Below are 25,077 nucleotides of genomic sequence, written 5' to 3'. Positions count from 1 at the left end.
TGTGGGAACTGGATTAGGAAACCGGATTTGGTGTACTCTGAAGTGTAGCTAAGTAATTCCAAAGGATTATCACCTTTCTCCTGTTTTTACAAGACTACAGCTACCAGCACCAGAGCTAGAGAGATGATGGGAAAATTGCAATAAAAGCCCTACTGGAAATACTCTCATAGATTTTTGTGTCCTGCTGTTTCAACAAAGCATATTTTTTCTTTACTCTGCAAGTGTGGCTTTTTTGTTCCAGACTGGCTGTTAATTCACCATTAAGAAGGAAATGACAAAACACCTGAATTACAGTATAATAAAACATCAACATTTGAATTACATTTAAAAATGGATAGGCAGAATAAAATCAACTAGCACATGGTTTATTTATCATAGTCACTACCTGAACTGTAATGGATTCCCTCTGTCTAGTATTCCACAACGTACCAAAGGCTCTTGGGTAAAGAAAACAAATCACTTGGTAAAGATTATGGAAAAAAGAAAAATATGTCAGGACTGACAGGAAAAGGAAGTGGCAAACATATTATTGATGATGTGTGCTCGTAGCAGGACAGCAGAGCCCTGCCTGTGGGTAGGTGTAAATGACAACTTGGTCACAGGCTCCAGCAGTTTGCGTCCCCACACTCTTTGTCCGTGCAAGTAAGAAGGGTACAGCCAAAATAAACCAGGGGGTGGCTTTTATTGACTTTTTAAAGAAAAACACGATCATTGCCAACAGAACTCAAATACTTGGGAAACTACTTGTATGTGAGTTGTGTTTTGGCTCCCTAGTGTTGAAAATTGTTGTTTTACACCATAAAACCTGTGTATTTTGTCTCTATAAGCAATGAGCTTTCTCCAAACTCTCTGTCTGGAAACAAGTGCTCCAACCGATCCTCTTTGTCTTTCAGCCTCTAAGTGGCCTTTATTTCCTTAATGTTTTCTCTACAGCACTTTAGTTTTACCAGACCAGTGCCACCTCCCAGGGTTTTATTAACTCCTGGAGAGACGCGGAGGACAAATGCTTTTTGGTGTGAAAACGCACTCTGAGCAATCCGACAGAGCCGATTGCAGCGCTTTCACGTGGAAACCGCACCCGGCGATGGAACCGTAAACGGAGGCGGCTGCTCCGGCAGGGGCTTTGTTACCTGGCGTTCGCTCCGTTCCCGCTCCGTTCCCGTCCCGCCGCCGCCGCTCCCCTCAGGGCCGGGCCCGCCTCAGCCCTCAGCGAGCGCGCGCCGCCCGTTTCCCGCCGCGCGCGCGGCTGAAGGGGAGGGGGGCGCTCGCGGCACGCGCCCAGCGGCACGCGCGCTCCCCCACAGCACCCCCCCGCCCCGCCGCGCGCACAACGGCCGGTGGGGGCGGGGCAAACGGGGGGCGGGGCAAACGTCCCCAACACGCCCCCTCGCCCGCCCTCGGGCCCCGCCCCCCGCCCCGAGCCCGTTTCCCTCCTCCACAAAGCCGGGGGCGAAGGAGGGGAGGGGCGCGCGCCACTTCTGCCCGCCCCCCCCCTCGAGAGGGGCGGGGCCGGGCGCGGGGGGCGCGCGCGCGCGGGCGCGAGGGCGCGCGGCGATTGGCTGGCGGCAGGGGGGGGAGCGTGTTTAACGGCCGCTGCGCCCCCGGGCCGGGGCAAAGCAAAACAAAGGCGGTGGCGGCGGGAGCGGGAGCCCGGGCGGAGCGCACGGCACGGGCACGGCACGATGCCTCGGCCGCCCCTCGGCCCTCAGCGCGGCACACGCGCGCCCGGCCCCCGTCTATGACCCCCTCCGGTGGCCGTCGCCGAGACGGTAGCTTCGAGGCGAGGGAAGCCGTCGTGTCCCACCCCCCTCCCTTGATCCCCGCTCTTTGTTTTTCGGTGAAGGCCCGGCGCGGAGCTCTCGCTGCCCGCCGCGCAAGGACCGGGGGTCCCGCCTTCCCTCCTACCCGTGGCCCCTAAGGGAGAGGGGCCCGGGGGCTGCTCGGAGCCCGAGCTGGGAGCGGAGTCGGCGCGGCGCAGCGGTGAGTACCGAGCGGGTGAGAAGCGGCCCCTCTTCCTTGTGCTAGGATTTATTTTTTTGGAGCGGGGGAGGAAGAGGGTGGGGGGGTATGGGCGGAAGGCGGCTTCGAGAGGAGCCCCGTTCTGCGCCCCGGCCGGGGGGGCCGCCGTCTCCCGTGTGCGCGGGGCCGCCGAGGCAACTTTGGTGGCGGGAGGAGGCTCGGGCGCTATTTATAGCGCCTGGAAATGACGGCAGCGCTGTCTGCCCGCAGCCTTCTCGGTGCGGGGCGGGTAAGGGCGGTTTACATAATTGAGGGGGGGCGAAGCTGAGCTCGGCGCGCCGGGAGCCGGTGGGGTCCCCCCGCGCTGTCGCCCGCGCCGCGCGGGGCCGGGAGCCGCGGGGTTCTGCACGGAGCTGGCGGACGGAGCAGCGCGGGGCCGCGCTCGGGTGGCCGCGCGGCCGTGCCGGTGGCCAGAGGGGCGAAGAGCCGCTGTCCTGCTGGAATCGCTGCAGGGGGGGACAGAAAAGGCGACGGCGTCACCCGCCGCGGCGGCTTCGTGCTCTGGCGTGAGAGAGGAAACGGCTTTAAAGGCGCACGGCCAGCGGCTCCCTCCCGCCGGGGAGAGAGCTGTCAGCCGGTAACTTTCTCCGCGCTTATTTTCTCCTATTATTTCCTGGTATGTAAAGGTGCAAGTGAGGCTCCTGTGGCTCAGTCTTTAACTTGGAGGTTTTTCCGTGCAGGAGTAAGCTCACCGCAGGTTACTGACACTGCGTGCACAGGCTGTGTCTGGCTTTTGCAGCCGCTCAAAGACTCTTTGAGCGTACTTCACGTCGCTCCTTCCTTCGAGCCCCGCAGGAGCGACGGAGAGGCCGGTTCCTGACCCAGCTCCTCCCGTGCCAGGCGCGGGGTCCACACGCGCGGCAGCAGCCGCTGTTTCCCCGGCGGCGCGGGGCCCGCGCGGGGCCGCCCCCCCCGCCACGCTCATCGGGGTGTTTGTTTACACATCCGGGACCCGCGGGGGCGGGGCCGCCCCGCCCCATTGGCCGCCCCGCGCCCCGCCCCGGTGACGTCACGGGCGGCGGGACGGGGCCGCTCTTCGCCCCCGGCCCGGGGATTGCGGGGTGCGGGGCTGCCCCGGGAGGAGGGCGGAGATCGCCGGGCCCGCTCCTGCGGCCGGGACAGCCCCTGGCGCTGCGCTGGTAGGTGCGAACACAAGCAGAGCTTCAGGAGCCCCACCTGTCCATACGCAGGACCAAAAGCACGGAGCGTGCCGCGGCCAAAGAATGAGAGGGGAATGGTTGGTTTGGGGTTTTGCTCTGTTTGTGCGAAATAATGAGCAGCAGCCCGAGGAACTGCTCGGAGCCGTGAGAGGGAAGTGATACTGTGTTTATTCACCATTGTTAGAGCGAGCTAGGAAATGGTTTGTTTTGAATTGTGCCCTTAAAGGCACAACAAGTCTGTGGTTCCTATGGTGCGTATCAGAGTCGTCTTTTTGAAGGCAGCAATATCAAATACAGTTTTGTTAAATCGGCCTTGGAATTATTTTAATTTCTGTAGTTGAAGAACCTGGTACATGGAATCTGGAAGAGTCCAGATTGCCTTTAGAAGTGTTTAAAAACACTTCTAGGAATGCATTAAAGAATTTTTCTTTCCTTTTACATTCCGCCTCACAGAATTGCTAAGGTTAGAAAAGATCTGAGATCATTGAGTTCAACTATTAACCCAGGACTGCCAAGGGCATCCCTAAGCCACATCCCCAAATGCCACATTGACACCTACTGAACTTCTGCAAGGATTGAGCTGGTGTTCCAATTACTTATGGAAAGGGTTTGATTTAAGTCAGAGTCAAAACATCTTAGCATGTGGTACCTTTCATTCTGAAACCCTGTTTTGTTCGGGTGTTGCCTATTTGTGTTACCCTAAATAGGATCTGTATCTAACGTTGAGTTCAAACAAGGAATTTAACAGGAACCTCATGTTCTTAGATCACTTTTTTCATATATCTTCTAAATAAATGTGGTTTCATATCAAACTGTTTTCTGCAAATAATGTAATTATTCTTCCCTGTGCAATTGTAATAAGTTGTCTTGGGACACAAAGCATATAATATTTGTTTAAATTGCTATTAATATTTGAGTCCTGCTCTTCATGCCAAGGAGTTAATATTTTGAATGTATAAATGTATCCTTTGTCAGATGTTTTCCGAATCATTCTCATGTGTAGATCCATGCTTTGGATGGCACCTTGTTCCCATTGCTGCTTTATTTTTTTGATTGCATGTGGTGTGTTACATGTCTTGTTTGTGGCTTATATCTGCCTTAGCAATTCTGTGTGTAAGAAATTCTCTTCTACCAAGTCCTTCACTAGTTTGAGTTTTGTCCTGCTTAGGATTTAAAAAAATCTAAACTGAAACTCCTTTAAGTGTTGCTGTGGTTGTGTCATGTGCTAGGCCTGCTGTACAGATTACTTTCCCAAGGCTTCTTTTGAAGCAGTGACTGCTTCCTATAAACAGACTTTAATTTATGTGGCTTTCACTATCTGCTCTAGCTGTGTTACCAGTATCCTGCTGCTAGAAGAGTGGTTAGTGCTGCCTGCACGCAGTTTACAGCTGTGATAAGTCATTTGCGTGCTCTTAGCTGGATCAGCAGACTGTAAACTCTGTATATTGTCTCTCGTTTCTGTTTGTGCTATTGACCTACTCAGGCAGTCACCTGACAGCTGATGACAGAAGTTGCCTGTGCAGTGTTTTGGGCGCTCATTAGCGTGGTGCATCACAGCCTGGGAGCTGCTGGCCTCTCACAGACCAGGAGATGTTATCGGTGTTCAGCATCTGTTTCGTTTTCAGGCAAACTACAAAGGCTTGCTCTCCAGCACAGCAGAAGGCTCTGGCGTGCTCTGACATGTAACAGCTCTGAAGTGCACTCTGAGGATGTTGGGTGTTCTCTGTGCAGGATTTAGCTTCAGTATCAGATTGTGGGTTTGGTAGCTTCCATTAAGGCTATTCTGGTACAGTGAGGAAGTACCTAATTAGCTTTGATCAGGACACCAGTCAAGAAGGCCTTTGCCTAAAGGCATAATTCTGCAGGGCTTGAAAGAGCAGACAGGGACCTCTGAACAGGGTGGCAGCACAGGGTGGTATTTGACTTAGAGCCAGATGTGATCCTGCAAGATTTTTGCTGAAAACCAAAGTGCAAATATATGAAATACATTGACTGTTGGACAGAACAAGTGTTTTCTAAGATTGCTTTCCTTGTTGCTTGCTATATTGGAACTGACCACTAGAACCTCAGAGACAATTAACTTCCTCTCATTCCCTACCTTTTTAGTGTGAATTTCTGCATGGATGTCTAGAAGAGTACACCTGGTACAACGTAGAAAGTGCTTGTGATTCATGGAGAACTGTTTCAATCTCGTCCCTCATTAGAAGTGTGATGGAGTAGAAGCCATTAGTGGAACAGAACTGCTTTTTGCTGTGTTGAATGGAACTTGAACTGTGCAGTTCCTTAGAAAAAGGGGCCTGTAGTGCAGCCAGGCTCCAGTTATTTGCTCCAAATAATGCTTTGCTTTATGGCTGGACTTGTTGAATAACAAGTTAACTCTGGTCTTGTAAGCTGCTAATTGTTCTACTCTTTTCACCTACAGGTTGTGACTGTTTCTCTTCTGTCATTTGTGTGGAAAGTGCCACACACACTCCAGAACAACAACGGCTTTTGCTTGCATATTCCAGTGTTTCTTTTGTCAGCGAGTTCAGCAAAGTTGTAATTCTTCAAGTGCCAGCCCTGAGCTGAGTGAGGAGCCACCAGCAGAGATGGTAAAAATGACAAAATCAAAAACGTTCCAGGCTTACCTGCCAAACTGTCATCGAACCTACAGCTGCATCCACTGCAGAGCCCATCTCGCCAATCATGATGAATTGATCTCCAAGGCAAGTGGTTTCTTTAGAGACCTGTGAATTATTTGTTAACCAAAATGGTTGTCACTGTGACACCACTGCCAGTAGATAAGGGATGCAAATTGATGCATACTTCAAAGTATCTTCCCTGGGTTCACTCTTGGGTCATACATGTTGTGTGCTAAGAACTGGATATGTTCTGGAAACTTCTGAATGTGACATAAAGGTTGATCTGATATATTGCCCATGTTAACAACCTGTGTCTGCTGTCAGGTGGGTACTGTGTGTGAGCTGTTGTAGCTGAAAAGTCTGCTAAGGGAAACTGTCAGAAGAAAGCATGGATCTCTGGGTAGGGAAGTTATTCAGGTCATGGTTATTCCAGATAGAGATTTCTTTTGACTCTGTTGGACTGAAGGTCACCAAACAGTCTGTCCAGGGTGTCCCACTTGTGTTATGGAATCTGTAAACACACTTTTGCTGTCTACCAGCTCCTAAGGAACATGATTAGCCAGAGATGTTCAAAATAGTTGGACTGTCTGAGCTTAGAGAATAGGTGGAACCTTGAAACAGGCTAGGCCTGCCCTTCTTCCCTGTTGCTAGAAGAAACCAAGACTTGTAATGTATGAAGTATGTAGGAAAGCTTGAAGTTTGGGATAAATACTTGACAGACTGGTTCATTCTTTGCTTTAAACAAACTCTTGATTAAATTATTTTTCATGCTGTCATGGAGAATACACTTCAGTTGCTTTTCAAAATTTTTAATACAAAATGTTCTCTATATGACTGTGTTGTCAAATAAAGTTAGTTATAAAGGGTTTGACACTAAAAGTTCTCTCTGTTGCTCCTGCCTGTTTGTATGTTCAGCAGCACTCAGGTGATGCTGCTCTTCAGTGCTGAGGGCTTGAAAATGCTGCTTCTTCTGAATTTAGGTTTTCTTTGGGTGAGGAGAAAGCATACCTGCTTGCTTATCCCAGGGCTGTCAGGCAATAAGGGGTTTTCCACATACAATTTTTTCCTTTTACTTGAAGTTATTTTTTTTTTCCATGTTGATTTCAGAATTTGAGTATGAGGCCTTTTTTTGGCACCACTGGATTCTAAATTACAGGCACTCCGAGTTTCATTATTCACTTCATGTTCTGGGCCAGAAAATACTGGGAGGGGTTAATCTTTCCTGAACTTCAGGTTATAGATACTTACAAGAAGAAAGAAACTTTTTTGTTTTGTCTCTTAACATGTATTAATTCATTGAGAAAATGCAGTCCAAGCACATACTTAATAGGAAGCTCTTTTGGACTTAGATTTTTGCATGCCAGCTAAGCTGCCACAGTTGCTACATGAGCCAGTTTTCTCCAAGGGCTTGGGAATTTTGAGCAGCAGAATAGTTCAAATATGTTAAGCAAATCATGTGTTCATTTTACAGCTTCATAAATAATTTCAAATGTTAAGAATCAGATTTTCAATTCAAAGAAAACATAGAGGACTCTTCAAAAATCTGTAGTAAATACAAAGAATTACTTTTAAGTTGTTTCTAATGGTGTTGGGAAGGGTGTTAGAGGTGGTTTCTACTTTCTGCCTTCCTTAATTTTTGATGAAGACACTTCACAAAAGTATTTGTACTTGCAGGTTGACCATATGCTTATTTGACAAGCTGATTCATATTTTGTCAATTTAAGATTTCTTAACCATATTTTATTGTCTAAATCTGTATGGTAAAAGAGAAATGCATTTAAATGTGTGGTATATTTTTGTATGCTTTTAAAATAAAAAGAACATTTGTCATCTATTTTACTTGTATTTGGGACATAGCTTTGGAAAACCCATCTTCCTTATTCTGAAGCTTTACATAATCCAACATGGGAGGAGTTCTTCTGAGGGGAACAACTGCAAAACAATAGATAGATTTGGATCATTAAAAACAAGTGCAGCTGGCCCTGGGGAGGGTGGGGAGTGCAAATAAAATTTGATTTATTTTTTTTCTGAACTTCTCTTGAAGTGCCTTCATTGAGGCACATTATATGCAATGAACTTAGGTTAGTGAGAGCAATGGTTTTTTGACATATCTAGAATCCTAGTTAATGTAACTTTCCAGATGCAGGAAAAAAAATCCCAAACAAACATAAACCAACCTGAAGTGTAGGAAGTTGATTCTACATCCTCTAAAGTTAACAAAGAACAGTGTGGTTCCTGGGCTGGTTTGGATTTATTGATGGAGTAGAGACAGCCTGTTCAACCTGACTTCCCCCCCTTGCCGTTCCTTGAAGCCCTAGTTCAAAGCCAAAGCTCTGTTTTACATCCTATAAATACAATTTTTGGTTGTAGATTCTCACTTTGTTCCAAATGTTTCCAGTACCATCTCATGTCAGAACCCTCAGGTTCTGTAACAGTATTTACTCAATGCCTGGCTGGAGCTGCTTCTCTGGGGGCTGTCCCTCACCCCATCTTTTCTGGGGCCATGGTGGTTGTTTGTTCCTCATGTGTGGTCAGGGAAAATGAACAAAATGCGTGGTGCACTTCTAATTTAAAGCAGCTCCAGCTGGCTTTCTAATGTGCTTTGAGGTATAAGAATTTATTATACCTGACACTGTAGTGGTTTTTGACTTGAAGATGAAAAGATAAAGCTATGCTGTGAACTGAGTGGTGTTTCTCTTAAACGTTGGTCTGTCATGGAAAAGCAAAAAGTGCTGCATATTTCTGTCAATCATCCCTTTGATTCTGATCCTAAGAGTCCCTGACTTCAATACAGATTTGCAATTCTTCTGCTTTTGAGAACTATTGATGCCAATTGTCTGACAAGGATGGCAGCATACACGAATCACCTTTTCATTTTATTTCTGTTCTGTTTGAGCAGCAGGATCTCTTTCTTGCCCTGGAATGAATCACAAAGCTCTTTTTCTTGTGTCCTTACTGGTGATAAAATGGCAACCAAGAGTCTTGGCAATGGCTTAGAAATAAGAACACAGATTAATGAGACGGGACAAAAATGTGTTACCTGCTCATGTGAATTCAGTTGTGGTTTTAATTTTCTCTGCAGCTGTGAAAGGACTCTGTGTGCTGCCCAGTATTGAAATCAACATGATGTTAGTGGTCAGCACATACATTTCTAGAGGTTTTTGCTCTGTAATAACCTCGTTTTGTGCAGCTGGGGAGGAGCTTGGGGAAGGGGAAGGCGTGGGAAGAGGATTGGTTGAGATGAGGAGCCCCAAACTGGGAGGTCATTGGCAGTGGAGATAATGACAAACATTTTCCTGTACAGCTGGGCATGTGCACACGTGTATGAACAGTTACCAGAATAGTTTCTAACTCCCAGGTTATCTTAGGGTAACCATTGATTTGAAGGATACCCAGTAACAGACTAATAAACTGTAGGTGACCTTGAACTGAAGTAAGTGTAAGTTTGAGGTGTGTCAGGTGCACCTCAGAGGTGACTGGTCTGTGTTGCTCACAGGGCTGTGAGTGCTGGATGTTCTCTTTCTTTGGTGAAGACTTCAGAGACTGTCAGGATATTAAAGTATTTTTTAAATTCTATGAGAAGGAATAAACCAATCAGCACTACACTGGGGTATGTTCACAAGATGGGGAAGAACTTATGGCTTTTAAAAATTTCTTGAAAGAGGCAAATACTTTTAGAATCATATCCTACCATGGTTGTAGGCACAGAAGAGAAGTAAAGTATGAGGAGACAACCCACAGGTCTTATTGAAGAGTAAGGCAAAGAGCTGATGTCATAGGAAGCACTTAGTGGATATAAAATTGATGCTTCATGGATTTAAGATGTTCAAACAGTACGTTAAAAGTGATCAAACAATATATGTTAGTAATAATAATTTTTTAAATCCAAACGTAATTTTGAGAGAACTTCTACAAGACTTCTTGAAGTCTCCCTACAGGGGGAGGTTGCCACTTGTGTGGCCTAAATAAGATGTTAATATATTTGCTGCTCTTGGAACAATTCTAGAATAAGTTTTGTGGAAGGCCTGACTGAAGGAGCTTTCTTTTAATTTGTTATGTAATAGTAGGAACTGTGCAGTGATTATTAAGAGCAGTTAATTTTATAGGAGACAAATGTTACTTGAAGAGCCTAAGTTCCAAAGCACTTGAGAGTGGCTCGTTCCTGCTAAGTTCCAGTAATTGTTTAGAAATTCAGGTATGATCCAACAAATTACAAAAAAAATACAAATACTTAATAGAATCTTGGAATCTGTTGGATATGCTGCAAAGGATAATGTTTTGTTACTAGAGGTTGACCTGCTTTAAAGACTGTTAAAGCATCTTACAGTGTGCCTGAATTCTGGGAATGGAGAGAATTTGGATTACTTTGTACAGATATCTGTATAAATGCTGTCACTTTCTTCTGTCTCATTCATTGCCAAGCATATCTGACCAGAGGGGAAAAAAGTCATGTGAAGTCACAGACAAGACTAGATGTGTCAATATTTTCAAGAATGAGTTCTGCACAAAGGTATATACATATATATATAACTGTCATTGATTGCATTGGGAAATCCTTGCACCTTGTGAGTGAAAGAATGATCTTGGTGGTTAACTTTAGTTCTCCAAGGCATTCAGTATGAATGTTCTTCTATTATTGATGAGAAGGAAGAGTCTTAGGCCTAAATAAATACTAAAACATTTTTAGCCTTGTTTAGCAATCTGTGGTTTTGTCCTCCACTGTGAAACTGATGAGATCAGGAGGAATTTTTTTTAAGGGTTTATTGTCTTGAAGTAAATATGCTGTGCTTAGCTTGGTTCAAATTGTAATCCTCCTTTGCTTATGATGATATAATGAGTATTTAGAAAGATAGATGGGCCTGTTTTATGTATGTTTGAGGGCTCTTTTTGTTCCCTCACTAGTTTTATAAATATTCTGGTGATAATTTTTTTCTCCAAGAGGTTTCTAGTTTTTTGGGTTCATTTTTTTTCTTCTGGGGGAAGAACCTAGTTTTTGAAAGAGAAGCAATCTTTGGAAGACATCCAAGAATAGATTTGAAGGCTTAAAGGAGTTGGAAAGTGCAAGGAAAGTGTTCTACTCTGTGTATTTTGACATAATTATTTCTGAAATCCATTCAAGAAGCTGCATAGGTCAAGATAACTTGTCCTGCATGACAAAGTCTTCACTTTGGGGAAATATAATTTGCCAAGTTTGCAGGCATGCAGTTTTTTGGGTAGAATTTTTTAAGGCTATTCTCTACATATTGAACTTTGTAACTTGCTTTATCAAATTCAGTAAATACTTGAATGGGAATGAACTTTAAAAAAATTAGTATTTATCATGGAGTCTTCTAGAAGTTGCCTGGGAAGCAGCTGGGCAGCAGCACCTCTGGTGGTCTGCATTATCAGGGAGTTGGATCTGAGGGAAACACCAGCTGGAAGAAATGTGGGGGTTTTCCCCTGATAATTTTTTTTCTCTGTACCTTATGTTGAATTCAGTTTTCTGAATTTATGTTGCAAGTCTTGAAGTGAGAGGATATCCTTACACTCTCTGATGCATCTTGCTGAGGAGATAATTTCAGAGATCAGGGCACTTGTGTTTCTGGTTTACTTTAAGAATGCTGCCCCTAACAAGTACAGTTTTCTGTATTTCCCACATTTGTTTATTTTGTCAGAGAACTGATTCAGTTTGATCTATCTTAGCTTGTAAAGGGAACTCCAGCAAATGAAAGGAAATGAAACCAGATGAAAACCTATGGACTTGTTTCATTTTCCTTCTTTAATATTTGATTTCTGTGTTTGGAGTAGCTTGCAGGCCCTGGTGATGCCCCTGTGGAACAATGCCTGCCTTGCCCCAGTCCCTGCTAAGATGGAGTTTCCCTGGGTATTTGCTGCAGAGCATGAGCTCCAGCCATGCAATCTAATCCCATCTCTGGGGAATAATTGATGGCATAAGCTTTTCAGCAGCATCCCTTCCCCCACCCCTGCCTTCAGCTGTGCCTCAGGGCAGTAAATACATGTTCTGCTTGACTGGTATTTCCTTTCCTCCTGGGTAAAACAGCTACTCCTGGTGTTAGAGGCGAGGGTGGGTTTCACTTACAAGCATAGATCATACCTCATTCTGCATGTGTGCACAAGTGGAACATGTATAAAGCTGCTTTCCTACATCATGTATCAGTGGCACAGGTCTGTCAGATGACTTGAAAAGATCCTAGTTCCAAACAGGTGACTTCACTGTAGTTTGTAAGCACAGCTGGACATTATTGCTGATACTATTGGATGTTCTGGATACTTTCAGCTGTGCTGGAACAAGGAAACATGATGGGTCTTACGCATCCTTCTGTATAAATAGCTAGCTGGTCAAAGATATGGGTTTTCTGAGGAATAATTTAACTCATAAATCAATTCAGCATTATTAATTGAGGACCATGAAAAAGCAGCCTTATAGCAAGTGTAAAGTTCAACTGCAGTTATTAGTGGAACTGATAAATTGCCCAGCTTCTAAGTGAAAATCCTGGTTGCTGTGAGTCATTATTGATGAGAGTTGGTCACACTTGCCACTCTCTTCTAATTTCTCCCTACTGGGTAAGACATATTTAGGACTCAGTTTGAATAGAATGTTCTGCCTTAGTTTTGATTCATGTACAGTGCTCGTGATCTTGGGAGTGCTGAACAAATGTTGCCCAGTTAAAGTTTGTGTTTGCATAGGTGATGTTTATTCTGTTGAAAAGTGGTTTGTCTGCAGACTGGTTTGAACAGTTGTGCCTGTTAGTCCTTGATACTGCCATTTAAAGTACTTTCTTTCATTTTCTTGGAGGAGTTGGCACACAAGGTGTTCAACCTGTCAGTCCCTTAAAAATCATATAACTGAATTATACAGTGCAGAGTGTGAGAAACCTAGTGCTGGTAAAAGCAAATGTTCAGTATTAATTTTTTTCTGATTGTGCAGAATATTCTGTTTATAGCCAAGTTACAAGTTTAGCAAGCAGCTCAAGCACCAAACTGAGTTGTCTTCTTCTCATTTCCAGTAGTAGGATGCATCCAAAAGTAGAACTCTGATAATAAATCTTTCTTACACCATTTAGAGAATGCATCTGTGACAGATGTATACCTTTCTGTGGGGTTTAAATACAATTTTGGAAAAAATCTCAGCTGTTCATGTAAATAAGAAACTGACTGCCAAGTGCTGACAAGAGATTGATAACAATAATTAAAAGGCACAGGAATTTAAAGATGGATGTCCTTGCAGTGGTTTTATTGCAGTCAGTGTATGGGAGTTCTGCCTGGCTGGACTGCACACCCTCAGTGCTCAGTGAAACACAGATGATGTGGTTGGGCACTGGTTTTAAAGGGAAGTCTGAGTTGCCTGGACCCACGTTCTGTGTTCCAGAATGCAGTTCCACAAGTTGCTGCAGGTTCCTGTTGAGTTACCTGAGTGATGTAAACGTGGAGGAACTTGCTCTTTGCAGCTGGGCAAGGAAAGAAGTGTTCTGTGGCATGTAAATACAATCCTTAGCCTCTAAACACGAGTGGAGGTAAGAAAAGATGGAATCAATGCATCAGTCATACTCTGGGAACAGGAAGCAAGGCTGCAATGGAGGAGCTTTTCACAGTGAGATGTTTGTGAACACTCTTTCTAAAATCACTGTCACAGGAAAAGATTCTGTGTTGCTTCTCCCTCCACTCTACCTTGATAATCCTGAAAATTAAAAGGTAATGGCCATTTCTGAGGCAAAATAAGCCTAGAAGAGTACAGTATTATCTAGGGCAACAAAGCAAAGGGTGCAGGAAAAGTCAAGTCATCTTTAAAAATATATTAGGAAAAGAAAAACAACTAAAGCAGTGCTTTCCAACCGGTGGTTTATATTTCATTTGGCGTGAATTTTTTTTCAGCTTATGAAACAAGAGAGGGGAATAGCTGCTTTTTGTGCTATTCCTGGCGTCCTGTTACTGCCCTCTGCTTAATTTTGAAAAATGCAGGGTCAAAGGAGAGCTTTTAGTAGGTGATACTAAGTCAAGACTAAACATAAACTTGGCAGAAATAATTGCATAAGATCGTTCAGAAGATCTCCTGACTCTTGTTTTTTTTTGGAGTCTTTTTTTTCTTCCCCAGCCTGCTGGGGAACCTCAGGTATGGCATATAAGTAGTTTAAAAATTATTATATAGGACCAGACAAAAAAACCCCAACTGACTACATTAATTTGTATGTGATTGGTGTGTGTAATTACATATAAAGAGAGAAACTAGCACATGATAATAGAGAATATTTCTTGGTGCTGTTTGAAAAAGGATTTGTAATTCTAATTTACAACATGGAATTTTTAAAGCAAGGGGAAATGCCTGCAACTTTTTTAATTTAAAGAGTTTTTACAGTAGTTTAACCAAATATCATGGTCATCATGGCTTTGGAAGTTCTTTTTAATAATTTCAGGTGTGAAACATGGAAGTTCTAGTTTTACATTTACTTCTTACTGAATAAGAGGATTTTGGGAAGTATTTCCTTTACTTTTTCTTAAATTTTGCAGTTGCACATGTGCCATTTTCTCTAAATTAATGTGTTGTTTACCCAGGCCAGTTACTCATTTGTTAATGGGCATTTTTTAAGAGTCTATATCTGAAGAGATTTTGTTTTCACCTGCAGTAAGCATTCTCTGTTACTGGCTGGAGTCTGGAGAGTCCTGGTTATTCTGCAGGAACTGCAGAGTGTAGGTCTGCACTGCTCTGCCAGTCTGTGATGTGTGGTTAAGTATCTCAGGAGAACTGAACTAGTGGTGGGGTTTTTGTTTGTTTGCCTTAAGTCAGCTGTAAGGATAAATTACTTTCTGACAGAACTGTGCAGACTGTTCTCAACTAAGTCTCCCCTTTTCAGGGTCAGTCCTGCCTGAAGTTTCAGCTTTCACTGTCCTGCACAGCCTGTCTGGTTTTCCTTGCCTGGTGAAAAATAAGACTTGTCCTTCTGGCTGATGGAGACAGTGCTTTTTCTTTTGTCTTTGCTGAGGGTGGAACCTCCTTAGAATCACTGAGGTTGGAAAGACCTGTAAGGTCATCGAGTCCAACCACAAACCCAACAGTGACAAGTCTACCATTAAGCCATGTCCCCAAGTGCCACATCTGTGTCTGTGGTGACTTCACCTCTGTCCTGGGGGGCCTGTTCAATGCCTGCCAACCCTTCTGGTGAAGAAATGTTTCCTGGTACCCAACCCAAACCTCCCCTGGTGTGACCTGAGGCCATTTCCTCTGGTCTTGTCACTTGTTAGGTGGGAGAGGAGACTGACCCCACCTTGCTACAACCCCCCTTCAAGTATTTGTGGAGAACATTAATATGTTCTCTCAATACTTCTTTTAAATGATTGCTAAAATAATAAAATATTAGTGCTCTTAGCTGTTAGGTAGAATTTTTCATGTTAAAGATTTTACAAGTATGTAAAGGCTGTATCTAACTACTCTGGCATTATTGTACCTGGAGTAGTCCAGAGTCAGGGATTTCTTTAAACATTTTTATGGCAGTATATAATCTGGCTAGTGTTGATCAAAAAGGGTTAATTTACATGCATTTTCCTTTTACAAGGTGAGGGGAATTTTTTTGCACACTATTCTGAGTAATTAAAAGACAACAATTATTGGAATATAACAATTACTGCTGTTTTGTTGCTAGTTGTAGAGTGGCAAAATACCTATTTTAGTGTCAAATGACTTGTAATGATATAACTAAATATGTGTCAGGAGAAGAATCCATTGCAGAAAGGAGCTTCTGCCTTTGATTTCATGCCTGATGTTACTAAAACCATACACAAGTATTCAGGTTGAGATTTTCCTTCCAAAAACCTTCCATGCTGATCTATTGCAGGCTTCTGAAAAGTTGGTCTGTGATGTTCAACACTAGAACCACAGGGATTCTTAAAAACAATTGTACTTTCTCTGCATCATGGATAAAGTAGTTCATTTTCTTTGAAAGTAGGTTAGAGAATGGAAAGGCTCAAAGAAAAAAGAAATTAAGACAGTTTACAGATTTTTTTTAATGGAATTCAGTATGGAAGAGAGAAGAAAGGAAAACTCAGTTGCAGTGTGATCCTGTTTGGATGGGAAAGAATGGCTGTGTCTAAATTACCAAGTAATTCAATGCAGAAGGAGTCAGATGAAAGCAGTGCTGTGTCTGACACAGGTTTGGAATGTTTTACCTGTGGCTGTGTCTGCATTAGCATGGCTGAGTGCAGGAAGAACTGCTGGCTTGGTTGGTTCAGAAGGATCAAGGGTGCAGATCAAGGCACTGAAACTGCTCCACAAGCCAAACCAGCCCTCAGTGAGTGTGGCTGATGAGGGGTTTGAATTCAAAACTCTGCTACTGCTCTGAACTAAAACATTATTTAGATCCAGGCAAGAAAGCCCAAGTGCCATTGTTTGTCCATCATTTATCAGGAATGGGAGAGATTGGAAAGCAAATGCCTGTGGTCAGGCTTTTGATGCCAACAGTTGTCTTACTAAAATGAAGCTGAGCTTATCTGTGAATTTTAAACTGATCAGCTGCATTTTCTGAGTACAGTATACTGGTTTTGTGCTTGGTTCAGAATTTCACTCTTCTTCTATCAAACGATGCAATAAAATTGAAATAAATAATCTTTTGGCTGCAGCAGGGGAAGACAGAGGGGATGGGAGTAATTCCCTTTGAGTTAAAAGCAGATTATTTCAATTAGCCTGAAGAATGTCTAGGAAAATGAGAATTGAGATCTTGCAGAGGGGCAGGAAAAAACTATGTTTTGCTTGCATTATAGATGTTGAATTTTGAGCAATAGCACTTGACAGAGTAAAATAAAATCATTATTAAAAATCTAATGTAGATGAAAACTTGTCTGACCAGACTTCCCTATAAAGAACTGCTATAAAGTAGTTAATCTGAAATATGTTATATCTGTTTTATCATTGTATGTTTACTTACATACCCTTCTGGAACTATTTTCTTGTTTGGTTGGGCTTGTGTTTTTTAACATGTGCAATTTTTATTTATTTTTTTTTTCTAATGCAGTCCTTCCAGGGAAGCCAGGGACGAGCCTACCTCTTCAATTCTGTGTAAGTATGTGATTATGGTTCTGCACACCCTGCAGAGTGTAACTCTGTGCTGCCCAAAGGGAAAGCAGTAGGAATTAACATAGCTGTACTTTGCCCTGTTCTTTTTAATGCTGGCTTTACTCCCCAGCAGTAGTTATTAAAGAGCCACTGGGCTGATTCTGAAGCATTCCTTTGCACATATACGAGTTTATCTTCTATTTTAAGGAATTCTGCTAAGAGCTGAAAGATTAGGGGAGTGTGTTAATGTGAAATTCCTTTTGTCTATGTAATGGTAGCTGCCATTCTGAGATACTCCAGAAGTCACAAGCTATTGAGTGACTGTAAATTTTCTTTAGACAACTCCACTGTGGTCTAAAGAATTTCCCAGCCTGACAGTTGGATACATTTACAGGTTAATGTTTCAGTAAACTTGGTACATCTTTAATGACCTTGAATATTGCAAATGTGCTAGAGGCAAAAGGTCTCTGTGATCTTATCAAGCCTAATATTTGCAATCTTAGGCATGTCCTTCCCTTGATAGGAGGCTCTTTGCATTTGTTAATGGGTGTATTTTAAGTTTTTTACATGCAGGATTGAATTTTTGTCTTTATTTTTCAGCAGTTTTTTGTGTTGCAGCATTTTGAAAAAGATACAGTTGAGTGTCCTGGTCTATTTTTGACCAGGACAATGGAACTGTAACTGCAAAGGATTTGATTGCAGATCCTTGAGATTCTTTTAGTATGTAGTCCTTCAGTGGTGACTTAGGATTTCTGCTATAATTCTAATAGGAAGAATCTGGTACTACAGCAGCAAAACTGGCAAAATTTTCCTCATATTTAAAACTGTCTAAAAACTTGGTTTAGTCTTGCTTCATGTTTTCTGCATAGACTCATTTGTGGAAAAACTGGCTTGATGCAGTACTTAAAGGGATGTTTTGTTTTGAAATTGCTGTTTGTTCATCAGAGCTTAGTCTGCTGATCTGTAGCAAAGAAATATTTATGAGGCTTTTCTCTTGCTGCTATTTTGGAGCTGGTTCTAAATTCAGCTGTTGGTGCTGATTCACTGGTACAGCCTTCCATTAGAGAGGTCTCAAATAGTTTTTGAAGTAAAGCCTGAAACTGTAGAAGTGTCCAGTTACTGTGCAGTGTTCTGTTCTCTGGAAGTTTAACTATGTAGCTTATCTTTGTTGCTGGCAGTAAGTGACTGTCACCAACAGTGACACCACAGCCACTTAAAAAACAAACCCCTTTTTTCTTCCTGTTCTTCTGCTCAGTGTAACAGAGGAAGTTACTTCTGCAGCATTGAATAACTTAGGCTTTTTTTTAAACTACTTTTTGTCTGCAGGAGAAAAGCTGGGGAACAGTAAGAAAAGAAACACACTCATCTGTTAACATAATTTCTCCCCTTTTTTCAGGGTAAATGTGGGCTGTGGTCCAGCAGAGGAGAGAGTTCTTCTGACAGGTTTACATGCTGTAGCAGATATCTATTGTGAAAACTGTAAAACCACTCTTGGATGGAAATATGTAAGTAATACACTTAAATCCTCAATAAAGGTTTGCATGTTGAAGCACAGATGTCTGAGTAGCCACTGAGTACCATCTTTGCTGATAGTTTATGTGAGTTAGCTCTGGTGCTTTTGTGTACATCAGGCTCTAATGTAGTCTTGCTTCCTTGCATCTGCAGAAATGTTGTAGCAGATGATAATTTTATTCTGGACTGCAAATCAAGCATGAGGCATGAGCTATAGGTGCTGTTACAGCTGTCTCATACTGCTGTATTTGATAATCTTTTTGCAAGACTCTCAAGCACATGTGCACTAAACCAGGTGGGAGAAGTTGTCAAAGTGAGTCTGTAGTGTCATGGACTGCAAAAGTTGGTGATACAGCAAAAATATTAATTCCAGTAAACAGTACTGAGCATATTACTCTGTTTACAAATAATGTGGAATCGATTCTGTTGTTTGAAAATTAACCTGTGCACTTGCAGCTGTGTTGTAAGTTTGTGGTTTTGAAAATCTTAGATTCTGGGTAGGATTTTCAATGATTCAGTGTAGTTTCAGATCTTAGGAATTTCCTAATGCCTTTCCTATGATGATGAATATAATGGAGAGCTTTTGAAGAGGTTTGCATTCCCTATTTTCCTTACTTCTGGGAATAAATAAATAACATGTATAACATGCCATTTCCTAACCTTCACTTTAAAAAGCATTAAAATTCCCTAAGCAGAGAGAGAACAGAATCAGTTCTACAGCAAGATCTGTGCAGTAGATCTGCTGATTCCACTTAGGAATTTGCTGATTCCACTCAGGAGAAGTTTGCTTCTGTTTCCTTCTCAAGGGTTTTCATGCCAATATGGGTTGTTAAATGTAATGGCTCCTCATTTGTATTTTTACTGTAAGTTTGATGTTTAAAACACTTAATTTCCTGAACATAATTCAGTGTTGTTTTCATTTTTTTCATTTTTTTTTTTCCTTTCCAGGAACATGCTTTTGAGAGCAGTCAGAAATACAAAGAAGGAAAATTTATCATTGAACTTGCCCACATGATAAAAGACAATGGCTGGGAGTGAACCACAACCTTTTTCCTTCTGTTTGGACTATATTCTGTGGAACAGGCTTTACAAAGACTAATGCAAAGTAAAGGAAGAGCTTGGCTAGAGTGGCCCTGAGAATATCACTGAACTCTGAAACCTCACAAATGAGTAGTGTAGTGTAAGTGGCTATTTCAGGCCATGTTTGCCTTTTCTCCTTGTGTAAGTTCCCTCTTTTTGTACGTGTATTATTGTGTGAACAGTTGTTTTGGAACATTTTGGATGACCTTTTTCTAAACTCTCTCAGATTAGAGAAACAGTTCACTAATTGAAAACAGATTTTACTGGTTAGCATCTCTCTCTGACCTATGCCTTTAATGCTACTTCTGCTGTGCATGCTTCTTGCCTAAACACCTACACTCCAGTCCTGTAGAAGTTCTGTCCCTGAGCAGTCTGAAAGAATGTCTGGGATGGGGTGCTTTTTTATATGTAGCAATTTCTGATGTGTTTGGCAGTGAAGAGGATGCAGTATTGTAGTTATTAATTTCTTTTTTCAAATTGAGTGTACCACAACCTATGTACATCTTGTAGGTGAATTGGTTAAAGGTACAGTGCTCACTTCAAAAAAAGATTTCAATTGCACTGACTAAAGTTAGCAGGTCTCAAGTTGTTAGGAAAGGTTATGCCAGAGGCTTGGTATTTTAATGAAAAACATAGAAAGATTTTAAATCAATAATGCTATAGAATATGTTCTGTTAAGACCAACATATTCCCTAAGGAGTTTGCTGGATAAAAAGTTTATAAAACTATAGCTTGCAAGATTAAAAAGACATAAAAATATATGCATCTTCTATTTTGAAAAAAAAAAAATTAGTTGGTATATTAGGAAAAAACAAAGTTTTGGTACTGTACCTTTGCCAGTAACAGGGACTTGTGCATCAGTGAAGTTTTATGGCTGGTTCCATGTAACTGTATAGTCCTAATGCACTGGACAAAGAGGTTGATGTCAAGGAAACTTGTTGAAGTCTTCAGCTTCTGCTACATTTGAACAAAAATATTTATTTTTGTGAGAAATGGCCAGAGCCTATGACATGAAAATTAATATAGTACCTGTAGGAAAAGGAGTAATAAGAGGGAAGGGAAGTTGGACTTGTTTTTTCATAAAATAAAATAGTAAGATAGTTTTTAAAATTTGGGGGTGGGGAAAGGGTTTCCCGGTTTGCTGGCTAAATCATCCCCAGGTATCTTTTTATAATAAAAGTTTATATGAAACTCACCTTCTCTTTTGTTCTCATGCTGTTTCTTTAATGGAATCAGTTAGTGAGAGAAACTTCTGGAAAGTATATGCACAATATGAGCTGTTGGTATCTGTGTATGCAAACTGAGCAACTGTGAAAGAAACGCTCTACATAAATTTGCTAACTTAATTTTCAAATTAAACAGTCTCTACAGACTTTTTGTATGTTAATCCTTTTACTGCTTGAGGACAAACTGTTTGATAAAACCCCTTTAACACTACATAAGTCCTGTAACTGAACAATACAGAAGCCTTGCAATATGAAATCCCTTTCTCTCAATAACAATTCTAATATGGCACCTGTGAAATGAATCACAGGGGCTGCTGCTGCTGTTCTGTTTTTGGGAATCTCTCATAGGCTTTCTGAACTCTGCTGCACTTTAGAAATTGTCAGACATGAAAAATTATGCCAATGGGTAGGGGCAATACAAATCTTTACAACCAGCTTTCCAGTGTTTTTGTGGGGAGGAGTGAGAGGAGCATTCTCCCAGGTGTACACATTCTCTGTGATGCAGGCTGGCTGAACTGCCTGCCACATGTTGTCATGATTGACACCCATGAACTAAAACTGTAAGAATTAGAGAAGTAGTTGAAGCTGTTGGGTTTCAGTCCAGAGGCCTGAGGTGGTACAGTTACATTCAACCTGGATTTTGTGGCTCACACATTGCTACTTTGTCTTCACATCAGGTCTCATTTTAACAATGCCATTGATGCAAGATGGGCTTGGGTGTTGCCTGTCTCGTGCTCTTTTTGACCTGGAGTTCTTTGGGATTTTGTTTTCCACCTTGTTGCCAACAAAGAAGGCACTAAAACTTCTATCAGCAAAAAGTTTGTGTTGGCTTCTAAGTCCTGTTGCAATGTTGATACTCGTGAACAGCTTGTGTGAGGTTTGTGTATCTTTGGGCTTTTCTTATTTCCTGGCTGCAGACTTGCTGAGGCAGTACACTGGACTGAAGGCAAAAGTAATGGCTGCTTTTCCAGAGAGAGTTGAAATTACAGAAAATATGTAAAGTATTAAAGATTTTTCTCTCCAAAATGGGGGGTTTGGCTAGCTCTTGTTAGTAAGCTAATGCTGTCTCTAACACAATCTTATTCTTAGAAATTCAACCTCTTTCTTCAGTGCATTATTTATATTTCAAACTGGACATTTTCACCAAAACCTTAATTAACTTTGATGCCAAAGGTTGAGACTTCAAGTGCTTAGCACATAGAGCTTCAGACTACTGGCATAAAGAGTTAATGACCTATATGTGATGTTTATGGCTTTTAAGAGAACCAAACAAAGCAATATTCTTTTTGGTCTTTTATTAAGAGTGGATACTTAGAAGGAATAAAGGGTAGAACTAGTACAGAATCACTATTTTATGCTGCCATGTAACAATTCTTGAGGCTTAGTCTTTTGAGGGAATATGTGAATTTTCTTCCCACGTTGTTTGGCAGCATCAGTAATTATTTTCTCCCCTCATAAAGATATAAAGAATTCTTGTTATTGGTTTTGGTGAAAGTTGAATCCAGATAGCAATGACTGCTGGCTGATGTGAAGAGGTCAGTCTGGTCACTGAACCCTCCAGCAGTCATTTGAAAGAAAAATAAACTTACTTGAAAAAAAAATTTACTAAAGCATTTTCCCTCTAACCAATTTTTGTAATATATTAAAGATTATATTTAAAGTTTGTATGTGTTTGCTCTGGGCAAGTTTACTTCCCCTCCAACTTGAGAGCACTTTTGTTACTTGTACTGGTTATTTTTGGTCTTAACATTTATTTTGTATTTTGTTTTTTATAAATTGTAACAAAAAGCTTTTGTGAACCTTTGTTTCTTGCTGGCTCTTTCTTGGACCAAATGAACTGACTATGAGCTGGCTTAGAAGAAATGTTCATTGGGATGCATAGGAATTTGCTAGCAAAAATGTACATGTATTGGAAGTTTTTTCCACTGAACCTCTAAAGCGCCATGCCTGTCCTAAAGTAATTAATCATAATTTGGTGTGACTTTAGTCATCTGACCACACATTCTCTGTCTAGGTCCAAAATAATGGTTGTAACAATGGTTTTCCAGGACTGAGTCTGCCTCCAAACCCTAGAGTTTTTCTTTGGCTGGTTGCTTTAAGTACCTTTTTGATTACTAAAAGGCAATGCTGCCATGTATAAAAATCCTGTCACGTTGCAAACTTGCTGTGTTTGCACAGCTGCAAAATTTGGTGAGGGATGGCTCAGCCTAACCACTCCTGCTGTATGCTTTTAGCAGCCTGGTAATGTTAACTGCCAGTTAAAAGGGCCAGGATCTGAATTTCCCTTGTTGGCTGTAAGCTGTACAATGGCAAACTGTGTGAAGGAAGATTTGTTATGGCTCCATCTTAACGGCCCAGCAGAGTGACCAGTGTGGGTGGTGTGCCTTTGTGCTTGCAGTCCTTGGGAGAGGAGAGGAGAGACATTTCTTTAAATTAAAAACTGGCCTCAGAGGTTCTGACCCGGTCCCCACTGCACCCATAACCAAAGGTTATCTGCATTTCCCACTGGTGGATCAGTGAAGGGTTCCCCAGGCTGGGTGCCAGGGTTGGTGGCCGTGCACTTCCCTCCAAGGGCTCCTCCTGCCCGCTCATCTCAGCAGCCAGGTTGCAGCAGCAGTGACCTCCAACTCACAGACCAAACTTCACTCATCTCCAGCCTTGGATATTGGCCATGAGAGGAAGAAGCTGTCAAATTATTGTTAAACTTCTTGGACGCTTTATTGGACTTCACGGAGACTCATGTTAAGCCAACCAGCAGTATAAACACTTACTGGAAAAGGAACAGATGCTTCAGAGGTTTCTTTTAAAAGGACTGTTACAAGTGGTTTAAGGTCTAAAGCATGAGTCATAAATGGCAGTTGAGTTGTGCCTCATTGTTTCTTAAACTCTTTAAAATGCTTTCTTTTACAGGTGACATGGCTGTGTTGCTGTTTTGTCCTTGCAATACTGTACATCATTTGTTGTTTCACTATACTGTATCTATTCAAGGTATCACAATAAAAGCTTTCAATTGTTTTGTTGGGTTACATGTTGGTTTTGTGCTATCTTTTCTTGCTAATTGAGTTCTCAGGCTTTATCCTCTGGTAGGGCCAGAGAGAGAAGACAATGCTCTTAGCTGCTCTTAAAAACTCATAATTGGGTTGAATCTGATTTTTATGTGGTTTTAGGACTGCCACAAAACATTTGGGGTTTTTCCTTTCAGAAGTCTTTCCAAAATACAGAAATTTGTGTTGCTACTCTTAGGGTTTTTGCTTATTTTGAGCCAATTGTGGGACCTCTGCATAATGAGGGTCAGTCTGGACAGCCCCCAGAATGAATCCTGAGAGGAACTGAAGTGTGGGTGAGCTTTTCGTTGTGTCAGCTCCATCAGCTGTAGACCTGAGGAGCACCCTGAGCACAGCATCCCTCTGTTCATTCTGCTTTGGCTGGGAGGAACTCTTGGAGCTTCTCTGATCAGATTATTGGTCTTGTCAGTGATATGATCCCTCTGGACTGCCTGAGGCTCAGAGTGAAGTCATTCAATAATCCATCACTGCATCTCACAAAGAGACAGGGATGCTCTTCATGCAAATCACACACAGTATTTCCATCTTGAGAAAATGGAAGATAGCCAGCCACCCTTTTTCTTATTCAAGTGCTGTCTTAGGGGCATGAAATAAGGATCCTTCCAGATCTGAAAAAACCCCAAACCCTAGGGATAAAATGGCATTTTATGTGAGAGGTATGGTCTTCCTTGTACAAAAACTTATGTTTTGACAGGATATAATTGTAGTAATAAAGATCCAAATAGCAAGTATCTTTGGGATTATGAGATGTTCATAGTAACATCCCACTATATTTTAGTGTATCAGAGGGACTATAAAAACACCAACTGTCAGCAGCTGGGTTACCAGAACAATTTTGGCAATGCGAACTCCAGTGTTCTGTCTTACCAGCTGGAAAACAACAGGATATCTGACTTCCAGATAGACAAAGATGGACAGATGCCTCATCCAAAGCTTGAGAAGCTTCTATGAGCTGTATTTTTGTCCCTGTAAAATTTCAGTAATTGGGCAGTGGTGTAGTTTGGGGTTCTCCCCCATGCCCCAAGTGCTGCAGCTCTGCCTGGGGACAGCAGTAGGTCTGTACTGCCAGAGGCCAGGTAGCCTGAACTGGAAAACAGCCCCAGCTGAGCTTATCCTCTGCCTAGGACTCCAGCTGGGTCACTGCCCACGTGAGATTCTTTCCACTTTTGTCCCTTCCTCTGCTCCCTGCCCTTGGCTGTGCCCCAGATGGGTCTGAGCAGGGAGTGAGCACCTGTGCTGCTGCTGGCACTCACCTCCAGCAGGCACAGCAGCTGTGCATTAACTGAGGCTGGACAAAGTAGTTCCTGGCTGTGAAGCAGCTCTGCTGAGCCATGATGAGCATTAACTGTTTCT

General features: G+C 42.3%; 1 protein-coding gene across 3 annotated transcripts; it reads left to right on the top strand.

Annotated features, from left to right (window-relative positions):
- The first annotated feature begins 1,479 nt into the window (after positions 1-1,479).
- Positions 1,480-23,685, top strand: YPEL1 (yippee like 1). 3 transcript variants are annotated; one of them, XM_005488898.4, is made up of 5 exons: positions 1,480-1,980; positions 5,602-5,884; positions 16,801-16,844; positions 18,238-18,346; positions 19,302-23,685. In XM_005488898.4, the coding sequence occupies exons 2-5, from the start codon at positions 5,768-5,770 to the stop codon at positions 19,389-19,391; spliced, it is 360 nt and encodes a 119-aa protein (XP_005488955.1). In that variant the 5' UTR covers positions 1,480-1,980; positions 5,602-5,767; the 3' UTR covers positions 19,392-23,685. The 3 variants fall into 3 exon arrangements, with proteins under 3 accessions (XP_005488955.1, XP_026650480.1, XP_074410724.1); XM_026794679.2 differs by lacking the exon at positions 1,480-1,980 and adding an exon at positions 3,005-3,158; XM_074554623.1 differs by lacking the exons at positions 1,480-1,980; positions 5,602-5,884 and adding an exon at positions 5,902-10,310.
- The last annotated feature ends 1,392 nt before the right edge of the window (positions 23,686-25,077 follow it).

Source organism: Zonotrichia albicollis, chromosome 18, assembly GCF_047830755.1.
Source record: "Zonotrichia albicollis isolate bZonAlb1 chromosome 18, bZonAlb1.hap1, whole genome shotgun sequence".
In the NCBI taxonomy this organism is placed as follows: domain Eukaryota; kingdom Metazoa; phylum Chordata; class Aves; order Passeriformes; family Passerellidae; genus Zonotrichia; species Zonotrichia albicollis.
Note: the sequence above shows the minus strand (reverse complement) of the source record. Positions and strands in the feature narration are given on the sequence as shown.

Coding starts and splice junctions, on each gene's coding strand:
- YPEL1 (XM_074554623.1), top strand. CDS start 10,146: ATGGAGAGAATTTGGATTACTTTGTACAGATATCTGTATAAATGCTGT. Junction 10,311..16,800: donor AGAATGAGTTCTGCACAAAG/GTATATACATAT, acceptor TTTCTAATGCAG/TCCTTCCAGGGAAGCCAGGG. Junction 18,347..19,301: donor CCACTCTTGGATGGAAATAT/GTAAGTAATACA, acceptor TTTCCTTTCCAG/GAACATGCTTTTGAGAGCAG.